Source organism: Nicotiana tabacum, chromosome 13, assembly GCF_000715075.1.
Source record: "Nicotiana tabacum cultivar K326 chromosome 13, ASM71507v2, whole genome shotgun sequence".
NCBI classification, from domain to species: Eukaryota; Viridiplantae; Streptophyta; class Magnoliopsida; order Solanales; family Solanaceae; genus Nicotiana; species Nicotiana tabacum.
In genome coordinates, this window is record NC_134092.1 from 123,366,064 (window position 1) to 123,389,171 (window position 23,108).

The following is a 23,108-nucleotide window of genomic DNA, read 5'->3' on the forward strand; positions in this document are numbered from 1 at the left end:
ATATTAAAAAATTTATTTTTTAATATTAATTAATAATAAAATTGATCATATTAAATTTTATTTGTTCATTAAAAATATAACAAATACTTCTAGGTTCTTTACTCCAAGGGTAACTTTAGAAAAAAAAATTAATTCCTTCTTGATATCTGGAAAAATCAAATATTATGGATTACAAAAAAAGTAAAAAAATCAATTAAAATGGACCGGGGAGAGTATTAGCCAGCTGAACCACAAAAATTATCATTCATAAGTACTTAAATAATTTCCTTGATTATTGGCATTAATGATTTTTTTGGGATTCTATTTGCACTTATTTGTTATCCTTGAGGGTCAAATTGAGCATTAAGGGAAGGTCATGTATTTATAGTTTTATACCCCGTTTACCTTTGAGGCATTAAAGAAACTCGACTCACTTGAAATCTCGATAACATTATTAAACAAAAGAATTTAAGGTACAAAGTACACTAGTCACTTTGTAACTTTTTCCTTCTCGCAGATTCATCTAACATAATTTTCACTTTATTAGATTCGAAACTCGGTAAAGTATGTTATGGTGTTATAAATGTCTACAAGTAATATATATTATGTTTGATATGCCTACACTATATAATGTTATTTTTGATTATCGTGTTATATTTTTTTGATTCGAACGTTATGAGTTAGAGTTCAAAATTCTACTACAACTTACTTAATTTATTGGGTTCGAAGTATATTATTTGTATATTTTTGGTGAATTTTTTTAATATATATTTAATATATATTTGAACCAAAATTATTAGATTCATATAAACTCATAAATCTTCTTGTGATCTTAATCACTTCTATCCCATCTTCGCCTAAGTGTCTATTTAAATATAATTTAAATTGTCATTTAGCGTTCAATGAATCAAAATCATGAAAGATAAAAATCATAAAAGATAACGTTCAATTCACGGTAAAAGACAAAATATTATGATTTCCTCCTTCTACTAGTCAAAGGAAGTAAAATACTTTTATTTTTAAAAAAAATTTAAAATAAAGTTAACAACTCTTCAAAGATTTTCACCTAAACACTTAAATCATCTAGAAATACAGATTATACATAGACCAAAATAGAAAAGAATCTTTTGGCAAGATTAATTCCACTTAATTAAGGCCCCATATGAAAAAGGCAAAGAAACACAGAGTAAAACAACGCGGGAATTCAAGAAAAGGAAAAAGCAAAAACAAAAGACTCTTAAATTTTTATCTAAAGCTTTTCAAATCCGACTTTTCAATCAAAATTGTACGTGCCGTCCTCTTCTAATAAAATTCTCTATAATTCTCCCTTCTCTCAAAAAGAACGTGAATCCCTTTCTCTATATTCTCTTCGTTTTCTTCTTCTTATGCAATATTTCTCCCTACTCTAAATTCATTTTCTCCATTTTTTGGTTTCTGGGTTTTGCTTTTTTCTTTGAAAAAATGGCGAGTAATGGTACAGGGAGACCATCATCTTCACACAAGTCTGAAAGATTACCTCCTCATAATGCTTCTGGAAGAAATAATGGCGCTGTTAATGCTAATGCTAATAATGCCAGTGGACAGCAACAACAGCAGCAGCAACAGCGTTCGAAAATAAATTCAAGACGTTCTGTTACACCCACTTCACGAATTCGAACTCCTCCTCAAGACAATGATCCAGGTACTTTTTTTTATTGGAAAAAAGATTAATGGTTACCTTGTGTTAGTGATTTTTGAATTTTCTTGTTATAATTGGTTTTTGTTGAAGTTAAACTTGGTGTAATTGTTAAAGTTTCAGTCGTGTAAACAAGCTCTTGCATAAATGCATTTAAGTTGCGCACAATAAACCTTTGTGGTCCGGCCATTCTGCGTACCCCACACATAGCGGGAGCTCAGTGCACCGACCTTTTTTTTATATAATTGGTTTTTGTTGTTTCTTATGGGAAAAATGAGCATTCTTGTATTTGGGTACTTTGTGGTTTTTGTTTTGTTTTTTAGCTATTGAGGATTGAGTTGTACTCCCTCCGTTCCATTCTATGCGATATGTTTGACCGGAGTTTAAGAAAGAAAAAAAGAGTTTTGAAAGTTGTCTAAGTCATAAACATTTGTATAACTATAAATATTTCCCTTAATGATAAAATAATAAGTTTAAAGTATTGTTTCTTATTATAGAAATGTGTACTTTTCTGGGACAGACTAAACTAAAAAGAAAAGTGTGACACATAGAGTACAAAGGAAGTAATAGTCTTGAAAAATGTTCAGACTTGAAGTTGGTGCTGCGGCACTTGTCTCACATTTGAGTTGTAAAAAAGGGGTCTTTTACACGCGTGAAAAAGAAAACTAGAAAAGGAAGAGCTAAGTTGAATTTTGGGATGGATAGCTGTATTTTTTTGGTTTTATCTGGAAGTAAGATTTGGAGTGTTTGAGCTAAGAGTAGGGTGAATGATGTGTAACTTTGGTTAACAAATGTTGGAAAATTTTGTGATGTGGAGACCCTTTAAATTAGCCGTGATGCGCTAGTCATTTTACCCCTCATAATTTGGCTCATGGTATTGGTGCAAGTAAAGGTGCTGACAAAGTTAGCGATCAATCCATCAACTGCACCTCAATCTCAAACTATTGAGATCAAATATACAAATACTCTGTATTTATTCCTTTATATCGAGGTCCATTGATGCTATTGCCCATTTAACATTAGAACCGGGTGCTAAAGAAAATTGCAATTCCAGTTTTTTTTTTCAACCCCGATTAGGATATGGCTTCATCTCCCAGATGCACATGAGGGTTGAGTGACGGTTGACCAACAGAGCCCTTCATGTTTGAGCCATAAAGAAAAAAGAATAATGTGTAAGACTATTTAATGTGGAATTTTGCAAGTGGAAAGTGGATAGGAGAAAGTCAGTTTTTTGGTAAAGTTCTAGGCTTCTATGAGATTATCAAAAGAAGAATCATTTTTGTTGAATACAAATCCTAATAATAGGGCCACACTTTGCTCGGGAATGTTCTTGTGTAGCTGCAAGACTTTTCCTTTTCCTGCAGACAATCTAGACTTGCTTATCTTCTGCTTCTAAGCTTCCCCCCATGCCCCAAGTGACATGACATCACTAAAGAAATTTTCATGAATTGATTGGTGGGAGAACAAATGGAATGGTCTACAGGCTCAAGTAATGTGCATCAGAAAAATCACCTTTTGCACAAAACAACCAATGAGCAGTGAACACCCACATTACCTAGGATTATCTATTACACAACCCGCTTTTATACCATACGTCATTTCTATTTTAGAGTTGTTATATGCAATGATAATCACATCTTAAGTCTTTGTTAGGGATTGTTGCAAGTATGCAATTGTCAGATACTATGTGCTGTGGACTTGTTTGTACATGTTCTATATTACCTTATGTCATCGTTAAATTTGGTCATTTGTCAAAATCATGCAACATACTAAGCAAATACAACGAAATTTCCTAGAACCTGGAAGAGTTAGAGTAGCCGTCAGAGTTCGACCAAGAAATGCCGAGGATCTTCTTTCAGATGCTGATTTTGCGGATTGCGTTGAAGTGCAGCCTGAGGTGATTAATCTTTACTGCGAATTTGCATGTCTATTTGTCTTTTTTCCTGTCTTTGAATTCGTTATAACTTACTAAATTGATCAAACTACTTCCTTAATCATGCAGCTCAAGAAGTTAAAGCTGAGAAAGAACAATTGGAATTCCGAGTTTCACAAGTTTGATGAAGTTTTTGCTGAAAGTGCATCACAAAAGCGCGTTTATGAGACAGTTGCAAAGCCTGTAGTTGAGGTAAGTGATACGGTGGCAGCTACGATGGGTTGAACAATATATAAAAGTGTAGTCTGTATGTGCTATCATAGAGATTAGCAAGTTTTCATGTATTTGTTTGCATTAAATGTCCATGAACTTCTTGGTAGTAATTCAGTTATGAAAAGCTAGTAGCTTTTGGTTATGTTTATGATAGGTTTTTATTGGAATATTTATTTTATTTGGTTTGTTGATGATTACTAGTAAGCAGTGATAGTTATCAAATGTAGTTATGTATATAATTCACTTGACTCGGGAAGACATAGTTAGCTCTTGTATTCAATGAACAGGGCATTGAGTTTCACCATGATTGGATATTATCTGTTGTAATAAATTCCAACTTCTAATCGGAGCTGTGAATTTCCGCTACCAACTACCCCATTAGCTAAATAGGTGTAGGAGAACTTGAGTTATTGCTGAAACCAGCCAAGTCGCAATCCTTTCAGGACCTTTTGAGATTCCTTCTCCATTCGAACTATGAAAAAGATCGAGAGGGGTTCAAAAGCCCCCAAAGAACAGAAAAGAATTTCCAGGAAGCGGTTAGCTTAAGAAAAAACACTTGCTTTCTCTGTCAATCCTGAATCTTTTTGGTGTTCAATGGGTGATGCCAAGCACTGTAAAGGAAATGTTATATAGCTGGGGCGGTTTTCGTAGAAGAAGAAAGCAAAAGGCGTGGAAATTCGCCCCGTTAGCTCTCATGTGGGTAGTATGGGGGGAGAGAAATAGGAGAACTTTTGAGGAGATTGAGTCTCCTTTTTCACATCTTAAGAATAGTCTTTTATCTATGATTGCTTTTTGGTGCACTCATTTAGCCCCTACTTGTATAGAAGATTGGGCGTCTTTTGTAGAGAATCATGTTCTGATGTAAATTCTCTACGTCTTGGGTATACTTCGTGTACACGGGAGTTCTCTCCCTTTTGATTAATACAATTTACCTTATCAAAAAAAAAATTATGTCCCTGATCTTTTTAATCTTTCTTTTCCCAGTTAGACCCAACTCCATGAACACCATGTTTCTGATTGGACTGTATTTCAAGTTACTTGAGAATTACATTTGTGCATTCTTGTTGGCTGTTAAAGTTGTTGGATTTTGTGTGTAACTATTTTTATTTCTTGTTTAATCTCCGTTAACGTAATTTGATTGATTTTTGCAGAGCGTGTTAAATGGGTATAATGGGACGGTTATGGCTTATGGTCAAACAGGTACTGGCAAGACTTATACACTTGGTAGATTGGGTAAGGATGATGTCTCGGAGCGTGGCATCATGGTTAGAGCTTTGGAGGATATTATTGTCAATACAACCCCCGCATCTGACAGTGTGGAGATGTCCTATGTGCAGGTATTCATATTGGTTAACATGATGAAATCTGTTTGTATAGGTATCGTAGTTTGTATCTTATGTAGTAGAGCACTGCATTTAAACTTATGAAGCTACAGACATGCAAATTACTGAATCCATGCACACTGATAGCAAAGACTAAGCAAAATCCAAGAATTTGGCTTTTAATGCTGTTTGCAGGTTTGTCGCGCATTTTGCATTTGCATTTAGAAAATTTAAAACTCGGACAGGAAAATGGTTTTTCATTTGGTATAAAGTTTGTTGAATAGCTTGAAGTTTTAACTGTTAATCTCATACATTCAACACTGTTGATATTAATGATAGCCAGCATCAGAAGTTTCTATTGGCTTCTTGTTATCCTCGATTTCCTTGTTAGTGATAAGATTTTTCTTACTACTTCCCAACTCTAGAGAAAGGTGGTTACAATGTCATTAATGTAGTCATTGCATCTGATCTTAGAAAACGGAAATATGTAAGAGAAGTGGACAATATGCTTTGAAGAAAAGTTCAGCAACATCCAGAAGATAAAGCTGAAGTGTTTAGCTCTTTTGTATTTTTGGTGTAAAGGAAAACTTTTGGAGGATCATGAATCCATTTTAGACGCCCTAGATTCATTGTAAGAAGAACGGGGGTGAATAGTGTCCTTTTTGTTTAGTTTTGTATGGGCACTCACATTGTAATTATGGGTGACTTCACAATTTCAGTGAAGTCTTTATATTAATATACAAAATTGTTACCTTCTCAAAAAAAAAAAAAAAAAGAGAAGTGGACAATAGGTGAATGCCCTTAACAACTTAATGCTTGTAGAAAGTGTTCTTATTCTCTCGAATCGGTAGATTGTGATAATAGCATTATCTTGAAAATATTCTTCAACGAGAAAATACTTTTTGAGATTATTAATGAGACATGTTCAATGCTAAGCTCTTTTGGGAATTAAAGAGTATAAGACTTCATTCTGGTTGTTGGACATGTCGATGCTTCTCAACTGGGTAGCTCGATGAGTGATGACAAATGCTAGCTTTTGAGGTTCAATATTTGATTGAATGGTCACTATAACTTCTATGTTCTTGTGGAGATTAAGAACTTTTGAGACGGTAATTACTGTCACATGGTCTGACTTTTCAATTAGAAAAAGAAGCACATCAAAGCAACTTTTTAGTATTGCTGTACCTTATTGCTGTCTAGTATATTTCCATCTACTTATTCTTTTAATTCCTTAACACATCATTGAATTTATCAGGAAAAAGATTATACCGGTAGTGGTGTAAATTTGTCCATATATTTTTCTTCCGAATGGTCTAACATTTATTTGTTAGTTGTTATGGAGTCCATTATATCTATGAGTTTCACGGCTAGTAACTGACATTGTAATTAATGCTTCAGTTGTACATGGAGTCTATCCAAGATTTGCTTGCTCCTGAAAAGATAAACATCCCAATTGTCGAAGATGCTAAGACTGGAGAAGTATCTGTCCCTGGTGCTACAGTGGTCAAGATTCAGGATCTTGACCACTTCTTGCAACTACTGCAAATTGGAGAAGCCAACCGTCTTGCAGCAAATACTAAGTTAAATACCGAATCATCACGTAGCCATGCAATTCTTATGGTATGTATTAACTCTCCTCGGCTATTCTCTCATTGCAAAAAGTTGAGGAATGAAGATACATAACTTTATTTTGACCATTTCTCCTGTTCCGGCTCATGCATTTAAGATCTGAAAAATTAAGCATACTTCATATAGAAGGTTTGCCGGAAAGAATATGGAGGATAATTTCAGTACATCTTTCACCAAGGAGACGCCACCAAATTCCGATGGGGGCATTAGCTCTAGATAGGAAAAATTGCTCCATCAATTTCTAAAGCATGTCTATCCCGGCTTCTTATCAGATATCTTAATTCTAATGTTGTCCACGAATTATTTTCACCTTAGTTTCATGACTTATTCCTATCATACCATTATTGATCGATTTACTTTCCTTTGCAACTATTGCCACTAGGTCTCATGGTGCTATATTTTTCTCTACAATGTGTGTTGGAGTGTCCCAAATTAATGAGGGAATAGACTGTTGTCTTCTTATATGGTCTTGGGCAATTCTCACCTCATGAGCTAGCTCAATGTCCATTTTCTTTACATGGAATCAGAACGAGATCCATTCATATACTTGGTTTATGCAATGTTCGACTCCCATGTTATTTTATTCACACTCCTGACGTATAGTCCTAGGTCTGTCGGAGGGTGTGAGAGTGTTCTACGTTGGTGAATGAAAGCAATGTTGTCTCCTTATATGTTTTCGGGCAATTTTCACCTCATGAGCTAGCTTTTAGAAAGTATCCCCACTTGTGGGAATACACTGGGTATGTTGTTGTTTGTTGTTGAGCTAGCTTTTGGTTTGAGTTAGGGTCATAGTCATTTTCTTTACACAGTATTAGACTCAGACCCATTGTTATTCTTGATTGCATAATGTTGAACTCCCATATTATTTGTCCAGTCCTGGGCTGTGCCGAAAGGTGTTAGATTGTCCCACATTGGTGAGGGAATGAACTATTGTTTTCTTATATATTGTGCGCAATCCTCTCCTTATGAGCTAGATTTTGAGGTTGAGTTATGTCAAGGTCCATTTTCTCTACAGTGTTTGACATAGGTTTCTGAATCGTAACGTGCTTTTTGGAAAAATAAATCTTATTACAAGACAGGTAACTTTTCTATTAATTTGTTCTGACTTATCCTTCTTTTACAGGTTAACATCCGTAAATCTGTAAAAAATGATGAAGAAACCGACTCTTCTTTTGGAGAGAAAGACAGCAAAACTGATAGACATGGCAATCAGATACCTATTGTTCGTAAAAGCAAGCTGCTAATAGTTGATCTTGCAGGATCAGAGCGAATAGACAAATCTGGTTTGTTATTCTTATATTCAAACTTACAAGTTCATTTTGATTTCTTTTTTGAAATCTTCACGCATAGGCTGTTTCTGGGACGTAGGGACATTGTGGTAATGTGGTGATCGAAACTTGAAGAAGTGGAAGCCTGCAATACATGTTCATATATCTCTTACTTTTATTTTTGTTCATTCTCCAGATTAATAAACATAGTCTTGGATTCTTTCACTGTGCTGCAGGGAGTGAAGGTCGCTTGTTGGAAGAGGCTAAATTTATTAATCTCTCCCTTACTTCTTTGGGAAAATGTATAAACGCCTTGGCTGAGAACAGTCCTCATATACCTACAAGAGATTCTAAACTAACACGGCTTCTTCGTGATTCATTTGGAGGTTATTTAAAGTTTTCTTTCACTTACTTTAGCTCTTTTAGATCTCAAAATATTGCCCATCGTCATGTAGAGGTTGCTTGCAAGTAAGTGTAATCTTGTGCCCTGTTCTTTCAATGTATGTTTGATTGTTTGTTTGTAAGTGTCTCTTATGCCCTGTTCTTTCACTGTAATGTTTGAATCTTCTTCACTTGAACTACTTGTCCTCTCAGTCCGTGGAGTTAGTTATTCTAGCTCTTCACTAATATAAATATATTTTAAAATTTTACTATGTATTTTGCTACATGTGGATACATATTAGTAAGTAGTATCCTGTCCCAAGGATTTTGGTCTGAACACTCTATTCAAAAATCTATTATTTTGGCCTCCCGAATAAATTCCTGCTTTATATGACCTCAAATAATTTTATCCTCACAACAACGAATTTTCCTTCTAAAGAAATGTATGTTCCTTGTGAAGTGATAAAGAAGATAACAGTTGAATTGATTCAAGCTAATGCTCAGTATAATGAATATCTATGTGGCTTTCATATGCGTAAGAATGAATTTTATCACGTCTAAGTTTATTCCAGATATTAGATTGCATGTTGTATGGGAAAAGATTTTGGTAGCTATTGCAGATAATTGTGACTAACTTCTGTTCTTCCTTTACTGAAAGCTAAAATATCACTCGATCCATCTATTTCTCTAGACACATGTCTAATTATGACTTGATTATTGAATTTTTCATTACTGGATGGAGTATGGACTGTACACTTCTGTATGCATTACACATTGTGCATCATGCCAGATTGTGACGGTTTCTATGGTTTGTATCTAATTTGTGTTTGACAGCCTAGGCTCTAAGTTTGTATTACGTGAATGCAATTCTTGGCTTTATTGGTATTTACTTATTTGAAAATAATATAAGCTAATGAAACAGGTTCTGCACGAACTTCACTTATTGTAACTATTGGACCATCTTCCCGACATTATGCAGAGACCACAAGCACAATAATGTTTGGACAACGGGTGAGATTGGTGCTCTTTTATTACGTTTGACAATTTGTTTATAGTCCTTTAGCCTCTCAACTGTCTTCAGGTTTCCTACTGAATTATACTTGCACAATCTGTCATCTTATCTTTAATCTGGTTCCGCAGAGACTCATAGTTTTACTACAAGTACCTCTCATATTGAAGGAGTGTTAACCATTTGGTCTTTCAACCAACTTGATTCTTGTCTCTGTTTTGAATGCCCAAGCTCTCTTTTATTTATAACATTCGGCATATGTCAGAGAAAGAAGTAGTTTGCCTGTGCTTTCAGCCAATGCAGTATGCAGCATATCCTTATTCTGCTTATCATTGAACTGATCTACAGAAAGTCTTCTTATAAGAAGTTACACACTTGAAAGCAATATATGAATCGATCTACAGAGAGCCTTTTTATTAGCTTTTCCTGCCAAAAAATATCATAGGCTGCTTTTTATATTCCTTGCTAATCATGACATGAAAGACTGCATTTCTGCCAATTTATGACCCAGAAAGTTTGCGCTTCTGCTGATATATTATACCTGATATGCTGTTTTGAAGTTGACTCTTAAAATTTTTCTTGCCATATGAGCTAACATTCACCGCTTTATACAGGCTATGAAAATAGTTAACTCAGTAAAGTTGAGAGAAGAATTTGATTACGAGAACTTATGCCGTAAGCTAGAGACTCAAGTGGAGCAACTCACTGTGGAGGTTGATAGGCAGCAAAAGTTTAGGGCAAATGACCAAATGGCGATGGAGAAAAAACTCAGAGAGTGTCAGAAGTCATTTACTGAAGCAGAGAGAAGTATAGTTTCCAGGTCCGAGGTAATTCTTTTGACCTCTTTTATTTTGTTTTTTAGATAGGATTTCTATACATCTGCTTTCTCTGAGGTTGAGCTTGTTAAACAAGGAATCCTTATGCCATCTTCTGCTTCTCCCTTTCATATTTCTTCTCATTCTGAAGGTTAGTGAACTAATTACTTACGTCCATGCTTTCTATTTCCCTGCATGCATTGTATCCTCTGCAGTTTCTAGAGAAAGAAAACAGTCGCTTGGTGTCTGATGTTGAAAATCTGTTGGAGGAGTTAAATCGCCAGAAGAAACAGAGCAATTCAATGAAAAATGAGATTGTGAATCTAGAATCAGATTTAAATAATAGCAAGGTATGTTTGGCAGAATGACTTCTTTTTTCAAATGTTTTTCTAACAATGAGCATTTAGTCCCAACCCCTGCAAACTTTGAACTTTCTCAAACCAGTAGACTAAAGCTCCTACGCTAGTCTTATCTAATTTCAGCTTCTGGAGAAGGAGAATGGCTGTTTAAAAGTGGAGTTGGAAAACGTACTGAAAGACTTCAACAGAGAGAAAAATCATAATAATTTGTTGCAGGATGAGGTTGCGCGCCTAGAAATGAGTTTAAAGCAAAGCGAGGTATGTGGGGTTGACCAATTATGTTCTTTTAACATATTTCCATTGAAAGTTATACATAGCTATCTTTTATCCTTTTATATATTCTCTTTTACCTATTTCCTCTGTTAGACTTAGATAGTTAGACTTGGTAATTAAGTTACATATGTACCGACATAGTAGTGTATGTATTAGTGTTCTACATTGGATAAATGTATTTTTTACATTCCCTATCAAAAGAAACAATGTATTGCTTACATTGTAGAAAGTAATTATAAAATAAGTCAGCTGTAAGGAACTTGTTTTTTCATAAAAAAGAAATTAGTTTCTTTCGTTTTCCAAGTCTCACTTTCTCTTTCATTTTTCCTCACATCTTCTTTATATTTTTATTCATTAATTTATTTTACAACGAATATTAAGCCCTTCAAACTTCTCTAGTATTCTCTCTGAACTCTTATTGAATAAACAAGTGGAAATTAAAAATCTGTCATGTAATAGATTATATTATTAAGGTCGACTTCAAACTATTTCACGTACTTGCTGAACTCCTATTGAAATGTGCTTCTGGAAATTGAAATTATTACTTGATATGATGTTCTGTAAGTAGTTGGCAATTTTGAGATTTGAAGCTTTAAATTTTGCTTCGCGGTTCTGATTTTGTGCTTATTTAGTAGTTTTGTGTCCAGTTTTGTGTCATAAACTGGACATCTTCTCGTTTGGTCGCTTGAGGCACTAATCTTGTTGTTTTACTGTTAGTAGCAACAACAGCTAGAAAATTCATCATATCAAAAACTACTTGCTGAGAATACTCAATCATATGAGGAGAAGATAGCTGATCTGTTGAAGCAATTACAAGATGAGCATGATCGCTCTGAAAGTGCTCAACAACACTTAGAACTGATGAAGGAGCAATTAACAGGCGTTGAGGAATTAATGCAGGTTGAACATTTAAAGTGGAATGCTCTTTTTGCTTTATAAAACATCAACTTGCAATTTTATTTCTGAATCCATAGCTCTTACTTTGTTTGATTTAACAGGTTTTTCTGAGCCAAAAATCAACTTACATCTAATGAAGTTGTAATAGCCTATAATTAGTCTGTGCAATGAAGTTAATCTAATTTTCTTTTTTCATCATGCTGAAACTAATTGAGAGTCTGTTTTAGTTTCTATATGTCCTAGGTTGCGATGGAAAAAAAACTAATTCTGTTTTTTTTTCTTCTGTCCTTAAAAAGCATCATCAAAAGCAAACATCTATATATCAGAAGGAACTTGCAGACACTACTCTGATGTATGAGGAGAAAATAGCACAATTGGAACAACAGTTAAAAGATGAGCATTCTCATGTTGAGAATGTGAAGGAACAACTACATGCAATTGAAGAACAATTTACTGATCATGAGACCTCAGCGAAGGTGAAGCTCAATAACTGTTTATAGAGAAATTCTAGTACTTTTCATTTTTATTTCAATTTTATATAACATTTGCTTGAGATTAATTAAAATCGGGAACATGGTCAGTGAGGATTCATATTGCTTTTCTGATTGTAGATTCAGAGGGAAAAAGAGATCGATGCACTTAGATCCAGATTAGAAGACATGAATCAGCTGTATGAACCAAGTGTGGAGGAACTTCAGACATTAAAAACAGAATATCAGGTTCTACTATCAGAAAAGGTATGTTAAGCACTCTAACATTGTCCCCTCAAGGTTCTGATTAATGTTTAATTCACTTAAATTATATTACAATGCCCACCTTCCCTCTCAACCCCCCACCCCGCAAAAGAAAAAAAACTGAAAAAGAAAACAGCAAGAACAGGAAAAAAATTGCATTCTATTGCATAAACAAAAAACGTAAATTCTGTAAGTGGAAAATGTACTTATAATAATCTTTGCTTCATTAACTTGATCCATTAGAAAGCATTGCATGACGAACTTCACGAAGTGAGACAAACACTTCTAATCGAGGAAAAGCAAAGGAAAGCTGCTGAAAATGAGCTGTTTAATATGAAGAAGCTTGTGCCTGAGAGTGAAGATGGCTTTGAGGTAAGTGTTACCATGGGAGTTCCTTGTCAATTATAAACCTTGGTTAGAGTTAACATCTGATATTTACAGGAGAAGAAGTCGTATATGAAACAATATACAACCAGTGGATCATTCAATATGCACAGATCAACTGAATCAAGGGAGAGAATTTTTGCCCATCAGAACACCATGACAAAGATAATTGAAGAAGGTAAAAATTTTAAATTTTAAAGTCAGATCTCAGTCTTGTTTTATAATAGCATAATCATGTCACTTTCAATTTATCTTTTGAAGTCTTTATTTTAACTAGGTTTAATGACTTTGCTATTCAGTTGGTGTCCAGAAGATTATCTCTTTGTTTTCATCAGCCGATTTGGATGTCCAAATTCATGCTGTGAAAGTGGTAGCCAATCTTGCAGCTGAAGGTCCGTATAACTAACTGTTGAGTTGTATTCAAGTGTCAAAACTATGGTGCGTTGTCGATAGCATCAAACAGAGTAGCTTGATATAAATCTTTATTGGAATGGTAACTGAAAAGGATGGTTCTTTGGCTGGGCAGATACTCTGAATTACCTCTTGCGACTTCAACAAAAGCCATGAAATTAGAGTTAGGGCATAAATTGCAAACTTGCAAAATATCTTTCCTAAACCTTTAAACATTTCAATAAATATGTGCATTTTAGGTGAATGGCATTAGGTTTTTATTTTGGTTATTACGTAGATTTTGGTGCTTAATGTTATATAACAAATGTAAATTGGCTAATCAATCAGAATTGAGAGGAAGAGAGGTGAAGAAGAGATTTTTAAGCCCACCATTGTATCACTACGTGCTCTACCATTCCTACTAGGTCCATAATCTGATTGAACTCCACAAGACTGGCATGAACAAGTTATTGTCATTTCGGTTTATGAAAAAGAAATCAACATATAATGCGCAGAGGCGAAACCTAAGTCCTTTTCTCTTATTTCAGACGGCAATCAGGAAAAGATTGTGCAGGAAGGTGGTTTAGATGCACTTCTCATGCTGCTGCAATCATCCCAAAATACAACTATACTCAGAGTGGCTTCTGGAGCTATTGCCAATTTGGCAATGAATGGTACTTTTGAATCTTTTCTTCATTATATTCTCATCTGTTTTAAGAATTTCCTTGGTGTGGATTCTTCATTCACTAGAACCTTCTTAACCATGTTTCCGTCTCCCTTTAAAATGTCGATGAGGTAAGTTAGGATATTCTTTTTTGTGCTGGCCATAGGAAGAAGGATTTTAGACGCAATCCAGTAGAACCAGTTAATTGGGCCCAGGAGCTTTGAGTGAGCTATTTATAGGACAAGGACAGTTGAAAAGGTGGAATAAGAAAAACAGAAAGCTAACAATAAAAACAAATAAAGGAGGAGGCTGCCAGGTGCAGAACTATTCAGGATATAAACACTCCTTTGTTTACTTCCCCTGCTTCGACTTTCAAAAACCATAGGCATTTCCTTTAAACCATCTATTATAGAACGTTCAAGTGACAGTAATCTTGTGCATCAATCTGTCTATTATTTTCCAGATTAAAGGTGTAAACATCAGAATATAATTGCATGTTTGATCTAAGCTCACTAATGTTCTGGAGAAAAACACAGTTTGACTATTATCCAGTCAGTTTGATGTTTTAACCCTCTGAAATCTCTTTCTCGTTTCACATGAATCTGTTGTAAAGGGCTGATGGTTCCTATTTTACTTGCTTTGTGCTGAAAACTTTCAAATTTTAACCTGTTCAGAAACGAATCAAGGATTAATATCAAGTAAAGGAGGTGCTCGACTTTTATCCAATACAGCTGTCAGAACTGATGACCCCCAAACTCTTCGAATGGTCGCAGGAGCAATTGCAAATTTGTGTGGAAACGGTAAGTTATACTGTAGTATGTGTAGTCACTCCTGCACAAAAAATGGCGAATTGATTTGCATTATGTTCGCTGAGCTTTCTACTTTCATGTGCACCGGTGGAATTACTAGTGCAAGTTGTTCGCAATGCATTATCTTCCTCAACTTCTTTTGGACCTTGTTTTTTGTATTTAAAAGCAACATTCTGTTTCCTTGATCCTCTCTGAGGCTGGATGATTTGTTCATTTATGTTATACCTCTGAACATTGATAAGGATCTATTTCATGACAGAAAAGTTACATGTTACATTGAGAGAAGATGGAGCTGTCAAAGCATTGTTAGAAATGGCTAGATCTGGAAACATTGACGTCATTGCTCAGGTTGCCAGAGGATTGGCTAACTTTGCAAAGTGTGAATCGCGAGGAACAATTCAAGGTTTGCAAGCTTCAGACATGGATGTAATTACTGTTTTTCCTGTTAGTATGCTCTTGACTTGTATTACTTTTCCAGGACATAGGAAAGGCCGTTCTACTCTTATGGATGATGGTGTTCTAAGATGGTTGATAACCAACTCTAACAGTGCTTCTTCTTCGACTAAGCGCCACATTGAACTTGCTCTTTGCCATTTGGCACAAAATGGTTAGCTAATTGTCCAAACTTATTTCTTGTTATAGATGATGATTCAGGAAACCTATTAGAGTAATATGCAGATGTATATTTAGTTTTTAAGATAGCTGAAAACAGCTAAACCTTCTGGCCTAGTGGTATGCCTTTGTTCCTTGGCAAGTGCTTGTCTAGGATCTAATGCTCTCTGCCTCAAAAAAGCCATATATGAAGTTATTTGTAGTACTTAAAAAGTAAAGATTACGTTTTGCAAGTTTCTAAATACATTCAAATTGAAATGAGAAGAAAACATAAAGGTAAAACAGAGTGTTGTTGTAACTCTTTTGAACATATAACAAATTATTAAGGATTCTGTAGTTATTAATCAATTTCCCGCATGCATATCCTTTGAAAATTATTTTTGTCATCTGTATGAGTTGAGCTTAAAGAAAAAAGTGAGAATTCATATCCCGACCCCGACTTGTTTGGGATTGAGGCGTGGTTGTTGTTGTTGATAGTTAATCTTAACCTGAATATGGCTAATGGCAACTTTAAGTGTTGGGTAACATATGTTTATGCTTCCTGTATTGCTCCTGAGCACAACATATGCATTTGTCTAGGTCTGAATCCTCTCAAACAAGAAAAAACGGCATCAGTTTCTTGATGTTCCATTTTTTCTTTCTTGGTCACACAGCTGCAGCCATATGCAGTTGATGGATTAAACTTGGTCATCACGCATGTCTGGTAGTAATTCAATAATCTAAAAACTGGTGAGAAAATTCAGGTTCTGACAATGCAGTATTGTTGGACTAATTTTCTGCCATGGAAACAGCCTCTTGCAGAAATGTATAGTAAGGCTGCGAACAATAGACCCTTGTATTCCTGCCCTTCCCGGGACCCCGCGCATAGCGCGAGCTTAGTGCACCGGGCTGCCCTTTTTACTCCTTTTTCTTTCCAACCTTATGGGACCTTATTTTTTTAATCTTTTAGAGTCAGGGATCCTCTTCACAGCATTCACTGTTGAGGATTTGGTGTTCCCCAGTTTCTTTTATCATAGGAAATCTTATTTATGAAAGAAAAGTTACATCACTATGTGGACAAATCCTAAAGTAAAGCATTTCTTTTATGATTATTAGCCTTCATTGAGAGCTATTGGCTTCTTCTTCCTCTTTATTTCCTCCTTTTATTCCTTTTGTGGAATTAGCATCAAATTATCTAGTAGCAAAAACTTCTTTCTTACTTGCAGTTTATCCACCTAATACAAGAGTTCAGCGGCATAATATACTTTAAAGTTTTAATGTGTACTGATTCTCATACTTCTTTCTTCTCTGAAAGCTGTATTAGAAACTACCTATGGTCAAGTAATAGTTCTGTTTTGTATATTTGAATTTCGGCAAACACTTCTACTGTTAACCATTTCACATATGCTACTCATTCACTAGTTGATAATTTCTTTATTTCCCTAACAGTCATTTTTAGTAACCTACAGGTTCTTCCCTATTGCTCTAAACTCAAATAATGACTTTTTCCTCATGGCTGTGGCAGAGGGTAATGCTAGAGATTTCGTGTTGAGTGGAGCATTGGATGAACTTGTACGAATATCTACTGAATCTTCACGAGAAGATATTCGCAATTTGGCTAAGAAGATACTGAAGTTGAGTCCTACATTTCAGCTCAGATAAGTGCATAGTGAAAGCAACACTTTACCAATATAAGGAAATTCCAGTTTTTTGAGTCTACAGAAGTAGAACATTATGAAGTAGCCTCTTTTACTAACATGTATTTACAACAGTCTTGTAAGTAGCCCAACAAAATGTAACTAAGATGCTTTATGATATGTTTTTGTAAATGATATACCATTCTTATACATATGCATTATCATTTATCAACATTCTAATTCAACTAGTGTATTAATGCAAAAACAAAATGAAAGGAAAAAAGAAATTTTCGCTTTATTAGTTCATACAAAGGCAGATCTAGGATTTGAATATTATGGTTCAAGTTTCTGATTCTACCACATTCCATTTGATTTACTGGGTTCGACATCTATTATAGTGAATTTTTTTAACACATATACATGGTCCGAGCCAAAGCTATAGGTTCGGATGAACCCATAAGTTATGATGTACATCTGCCCCTGAGTCCATACTACACTGTAATTATTATGCTTTGTTGACTAGATTTTCATTGAATAGGATGGTAGTTTTTGTGTATAGGTCCGGGGAAGGGTCGAACCACAAAGGGTCTATTGTATGCAGTCTTACCTTGCATTTATGCAAGAGGTTATTTTCACGGGTCGAACCCGTGACCTCCTGGTCACATGGCAGCTGGAATTTCCCTACCGGGGACCTGGACCTTTAGAAGATCAGAGTACCTGAAGAGAAGATATTGAATGTTATTCTTATCACCAATTGTCACATCTATTAACATCAATATACTTACTCTGCAAATGTAAACAGGTTCTCATGCTCTGCGATAAATGCAAGTAGGGCCTGAGAAAAGGAATTCAATGGTTACACACATGATACAACTAAATATCAGAAGCATGACATCAGAAAGTTAAACGACGTGAACATCCAGCCTTAGTTACCTCAAATGGCATGTTCGACAAACAGCTCATAGTACGTTCTAACACGATCTATTCTCAACAAATGGTTTATTGAGATGTTAATTGAGAGATCAAATTAATTGAATTGCATTTAGCTCAACAAATGGAAGCACTATAATTGGACAAACAATTTCAATCGGTTGATAACAAACCAAAAAGATGCAATTGGAAGAAAGAAAACCAATGAATTAGCCCTGAACGAGTAATATGCGAAAGCAAAAATATAAGCATTTGTCATCTAGCTTCAATGGTTTCTCAAATCTTCTGCACAACAAACGGATACAGTTTGGTCATGCCATTACTTACTTGTTTTAAAGACCACATGAGGCCATTGCAGAAGGAAAGTTATAAGTCAGTTGGCCAAATGGCAGTAACATTTGGAAAGTTACAAGTCAGTTGGCCAAATGGCAGTAACATTTTTATATACTCAAGTTCTAACTTCACAACAAATAAGCCTGGTCCCCGAAGTCTAAGTGTTTAGAATGTTTCACACTGTTATGAAAATAATTATATTGTGGATATTCATTTATTACTCCGCTATAGATAATCTTCCTGAAGAAGATTATCCATTTAGTACTATGTTGACGTTTATCTACAAGCAGCTGATGCAGGCAGGTTGCAAGCAACTCAATGAAATGATTTGCAGCAGCTTCTTATTAAACAGGCAGGTTGCAAGAAGCTCATGCAGACAACTTACAAGCAGCTAAAGAAAAGTCTTGCAGCTGCTTCCTGAAAAGCCTCGCAGCTGCTTCCTTTCTTCTATAAATAGAGGAGTTTTCAGTTCATTATGTACATGAATTTGAAGTTGAATAATATATCAGTTTCTCTCTATACTTGTCTTTACTTTTACAGTCTTTATTTTATAACACGTTATCAGCACGAGACTCTGCCATCTCGAGAAAATACTTTGAAAGTATCAGAGGTACGAACTTTCTTTTTCTAAATAATGTCAAATCTTTCTAAACTTGAGTTTGTAGCCCTGGATATATCGGGCAAAAGCTACATGTCTTGGGTGCTTGATGCCGAAATTCATCTTGATGCGATGGGTCTGGCAGACACCATCAAAGATAAAAATCAGGCATCAAACCAAGACCGTGCCAAAGCAATGATATTCCTACGCCATCACCTTGATGAGGGCCTGAAAATGGAATATCTTACTGTTAAAGATCCAGTCATACTGTGGAGTAATTTGAAAGATAGATATGACCACCTGAAGATGGTCATTCTTCCACAGGCACGTTATGATTGGACTCATCTAAGGCTACAAGATTTTAAATCTATCAGTGAGTATAATTCTGCTATGTTCAGAATTATTTCCCAATTGAAACTATGTGGTGATAATATTACTGATCATGATATGTTGAAGAAAACTTTCACCACTTTTTATGCCTCGAATATGCTCCTGCAGCAGCAATATCGAGAGATGGGATTCAAAAAGTATTCTGAACTTATCTCATATCTTCTTATAGCCGAGCAACATAATGGGCTATTAATGAAAAACCATGAAAGCCGACCTACTGGTTCTTGTCCATTCCCAGAAGTGAATGAGACGAACTTCCACCAAGCTAAACGTGGAAGAGGACGTGGCCCCAGTCGTGGTCATGGCCGTGGTCGGGGAGGAAACTCTAATCGTGGTAATAATAATGCACCAAAGAACCCTCCTCACCACCAGCAGTGGAAAAGGAAGGAACAAAAGCATGAAGCGGTGCAAGCAGCAAAGCCAGAAAATGCATGCTATAGATGTGGAGGAAAAGGGCACTGGTCACGTACATGACGTACGCCAAAACACCTGATTGAGCTATATCAAGCTTCCCTGAAGAAGACAGAGAAAAATGCTGAAGCAAATTTTATTTCTGAAGATAATTTAGACTTCATGCATTTGGATGTAGCTGATTACTTTGCACTCCCAGAAGAAGAAACAATTCATGTGATCGGTATTTAATCTGTAGAGATGTAAATATTTTAATTTCTGTTATTTGTAGTAGATAGTATAGTTATGTAATTGTTGTACATAAATAAAAGTTATAATGTTTACTATCATATTTATTTTGTTTATGTCATTTTGAAGAATATGGATAATCCTCAAATTATGTTTGGATCAAAGACCAATCATGAAGATATTTGTGTAGTTGATAGTGGAACAACTCATGCCATATTCAAAGATCAGAAATACTTTTCTTATTTGCATAAGGAAAAAGCAAATGTTTCTACAATTTCTGGTAATAAATTTGATTGAAGGCTCCGGAAGAGCTATTGTATTTATGTCTAAGGGAACAAAACTTATTATCGACAATGCATTGTACTCCTCCAAGTCCCGAAGAAACTTGTTGAGTTTTATAGATATCCGCCGAAATGGGTATCATGTTGAGACAATAGATGAAATGAATGTGGAATATCTTTGTATTACAAAGAATATTTCTGGCCAGAAATGCATTGTAGAAAAGTTATCAACTTTATCTTCTGGCTTATATTATTCAAAGATTAGTACAGTTGAATCACACTCTATCGTAAACCAGAAGTTTACTGATTCAAATACTTTTGTGCTTTGGCATGGCCGTTTGGGCCATCCTGGATCAATAATGATGAGACGAATTACTGAAAATTCGAGTGGGCATCCATTAAAGAACCTGAAGATTCTTACAAATAATGAATTTTCTTGTGATGCTTGTTATCAAGGCAAAATAATCACTAGACCATCACCAATGAAGGTTGGCATTGAGTCCCCTACCTTCTTAGAATGTATACATGGGGATATATGTGGACCTATTCACCCACCAAGTGGGTTGTTTAGATATTTTATGGTCCTAATAGATGCATCTTCAAGATGGTCTCATGTGTGCCTATTATCATCTCGCAACCTGGCGTTTGCAAAGTTATTAGCCCAAATAATTCGATTAAGGGCACAATTCCCAGATTATCCTATAAAGGCTATTCGCCTTGATAATGCTGTAGAATTCTCATCTCAAGCTTTTGATGATTACTGTCTATCAGTTGGGATAAAAGTTGAACATCCGATAGCTTATGTTCATACTCAAAATGGCCTTGCAGAGTCATTTATTAAACGACTGTAATTGATAGCAAGACCACTACTTATGAAAACAAAATTGCCCACTACTGTTTGGGGACATGCTATCTTGCACGCAACATCACTTATCCGTCTCAGACCAATACATTATAATAAATATTCTCCGTCACAATTAGTTTTTGGTCATGAATCAAATATTGCCCATCTACGAATTTTTGGATGTGCTGTATATGTGCCAGTAGCACCACCACAGCGCAGTAAGATGGGCCCCCAAAGAAGGTTAGGAATATATATTGGGTTTGAATCACCCTCTATTATTCGCTATCTTGAACCATTGACGGGAGATTTATTTACTGCTCGATTTGCAGATTGTCGATTTGATGAAACAAATTTCCCACAATTAGGGGGAGAGAAAAAGGAAATCAAAAGAGAAATTGTGTGGAAAGTTTCATCATTATCTCACTTTGATCCACGTACCTCTATATGTAATCAGGAGGTCCAGAAGATCATCCATTTACAGAATATAGCAAATCAAATGCCATACGCATTTACTGATTTGAAAAGGATAACTAAGTCACATATCCCTGCAGAGAATGTGCCTATCCGAATTGATGTCCCAGCAGGACCATCTATTAGCATGAGAGCTAGTGAACCTAAAGCACGCCTGAAGCGTGGTAGGCCTATGGGTTCTAAGGATCGAAATCCTAGAAAAAGAAAATCGACAAATGATCAAAATGATATTATGAAGGGATCTCCTGAAGAGACCCAAGATCTGATTAGTTATGAGATTCCTGAAGAAATCAATAAACCCGAGGCTCAAGTGAGCGAGGAACTTTTAATAAGTTCTACTGGTGATGGGATTAATTTAAATCGATCTGAAATAGTGGTGGATAATATTTTTGCATATAATGTTGCACTTAACATTATGCAAGATAGTGAGGATTTTGAACCCCGATCTGTCGAAGAATGTCAACAAAGATCTGATTGGCCAAAATGGCAAGGGGCAATTCAATCAGAATTGAACGCACTTGCTAAAAGAGAGGTCTTTGGACCAGTAGTCCAAACACCTGCTAGTATAAAATCAGTTGGTCATAAATGGGTTTTTGTGCAAAAAAGGAATGAGCAAAATGAAGTTGAAAGATACAAGGCTCGCCTTGTCGCACAAGGATTCTCACAACGACCTGGAGTCGATTATGAAGAAACATATTCACCCGTTATGGATGCCATAACATTTCGATATTTCATCAGTTTAGCCTTACGTGAAAGGCTTGAAATACATATGATGGATGTGGTTACAGCTTATCTGTACGGGTCACTTGATAATGAGATTTATATAAAAATCCCTGAAGGATTTAAAATGCCTGAAGCATATTCAAAATCTCGGAAAATGTACTCAATCAGATTACAAAGATCTTTGTACGGTTTAAAACAATCTGGGCGTATGTGGTATAATCGCCTCAGTGAATATTTGTTGAAAGAGGGTTACACAAATGATGTTATTTGTCCATGTATTTTTATAAAGAAAATGGCATTAGAATTTGTTATACTTGTTGTTTATGTTGATGACATAAATCTTGTTGGAACTCCAGAAGAGCTCCAAAAGGCAATTGAATATCTTAAGAAAGAATTTGAGATGAAAGATCTTGGAAAGACAAAACTTTATCTTGGACTGCAAATTGAATATTTAGCAAATGAGATCTTTATGCATCAATCTGCCTATACAGAAAGGGTCTTAAAACGCTTTTACATGGACAAAGCGCACCCATTGAGTACACCAATATTTGTTCGATCACTTGAAGTGAATAAGGACCTGTTCCGACCTCCAGAAGAGGATGAGGAACTCCTGGGTCCTGAAACACCCTATCTCAGTGCAATAATTTACTAGCAAGATATAGCTCTTCTCCTACACGGAGACATTGGAACGGGATTAAGCATATATTGCGATATTTAAAGGGAACTCTTGATATGGGTTTGTTTTATGCTAACAAAGATAGTGCAGATCTTGTTGGTTATGCAGATGCAGGTTATTTATCTGATCCCCATAAAGCTCGATCTCAAATCGGGTACGTGTTTACATGTGGAGGTATTGTCATATCATGGCGCTCCACAAAGCAGTCAATTGTTGCTACTTCTTCAAATCATGCTGAGATAATAGCTATTCATGAAGCAA

The 23,108-nt window shown here is 35.5% G+C and overlaps 1 protein-coding gene across 1 annotated transcript; it reads left to right on the forward strand.

Moving 5' to 3' along the window:
• Positions 1-1,229: 1,229 nt before the first annotated feature.
• On the forward strand, positions 1,230-17,194 carry LOC107832584 (kinesin-like protein KIN-UC). The gene is made up of 22 exons (XM_016660441.2): positions 1,230-1,660; positions 3,451-3,551; positions 3,657-3,779; positions 4,952-5,137; positions 6,521-6,742; positions 7,875-8,034; positions 8,256-8,405; positions 9,323-9,411; positions 10,024-10,236; positions 10,440-10,574; positions 10,707-10,841; positions 11,577-11,756; positions 12,050-12,229; positions 12,365-12,490; positions 12,731-12,859; positions 12,929-13,049; positions 13,171-13,263; positions 13,810-13,935; positions 14,600-14,725; positions 14,994-15,137; positions 15,213-15,341; positions 16,851-17,194. The coding sequence occupies exons 1-22, from the start codon at positions 1,441-1,443 to the stop codon at positions 16,985-16,987; spliced, it is 3,225 nt and encodes a 1,074-aa protein (XP_016515927.1). The 5' UTR covers positions 1,230-1,440; the 3' UTR covers positions 16,988-17,194.
• Positions 17,195-23,108: the final 5,914 nt, after the last annotated feature.

Bases quoted from the DNA above. Each gene is read 5' to 3' on its own strand.
- LOC107832584 (XM_016660441.2), top strand. From the start codon at position 1,441: ATGGCGAGTAATGGTACAGGGAGACCATCATCTTCACACAAGTCTGAA. The intron at 10,575-10,706 runs GTATGTTTGGCA...ATCTAATTTCAG, and splicing joins CAGATTTAAATAATAGCAAG to CTTCTGGAGAAGGAGAATGG. The intron at 12,860-12,928 runs GTAAGTGTTACC...TGATATTTACAG, and splicing joins AGAGTGAAGATGGCTTTGAG to GAGAAGAAGTCGTATATGAA.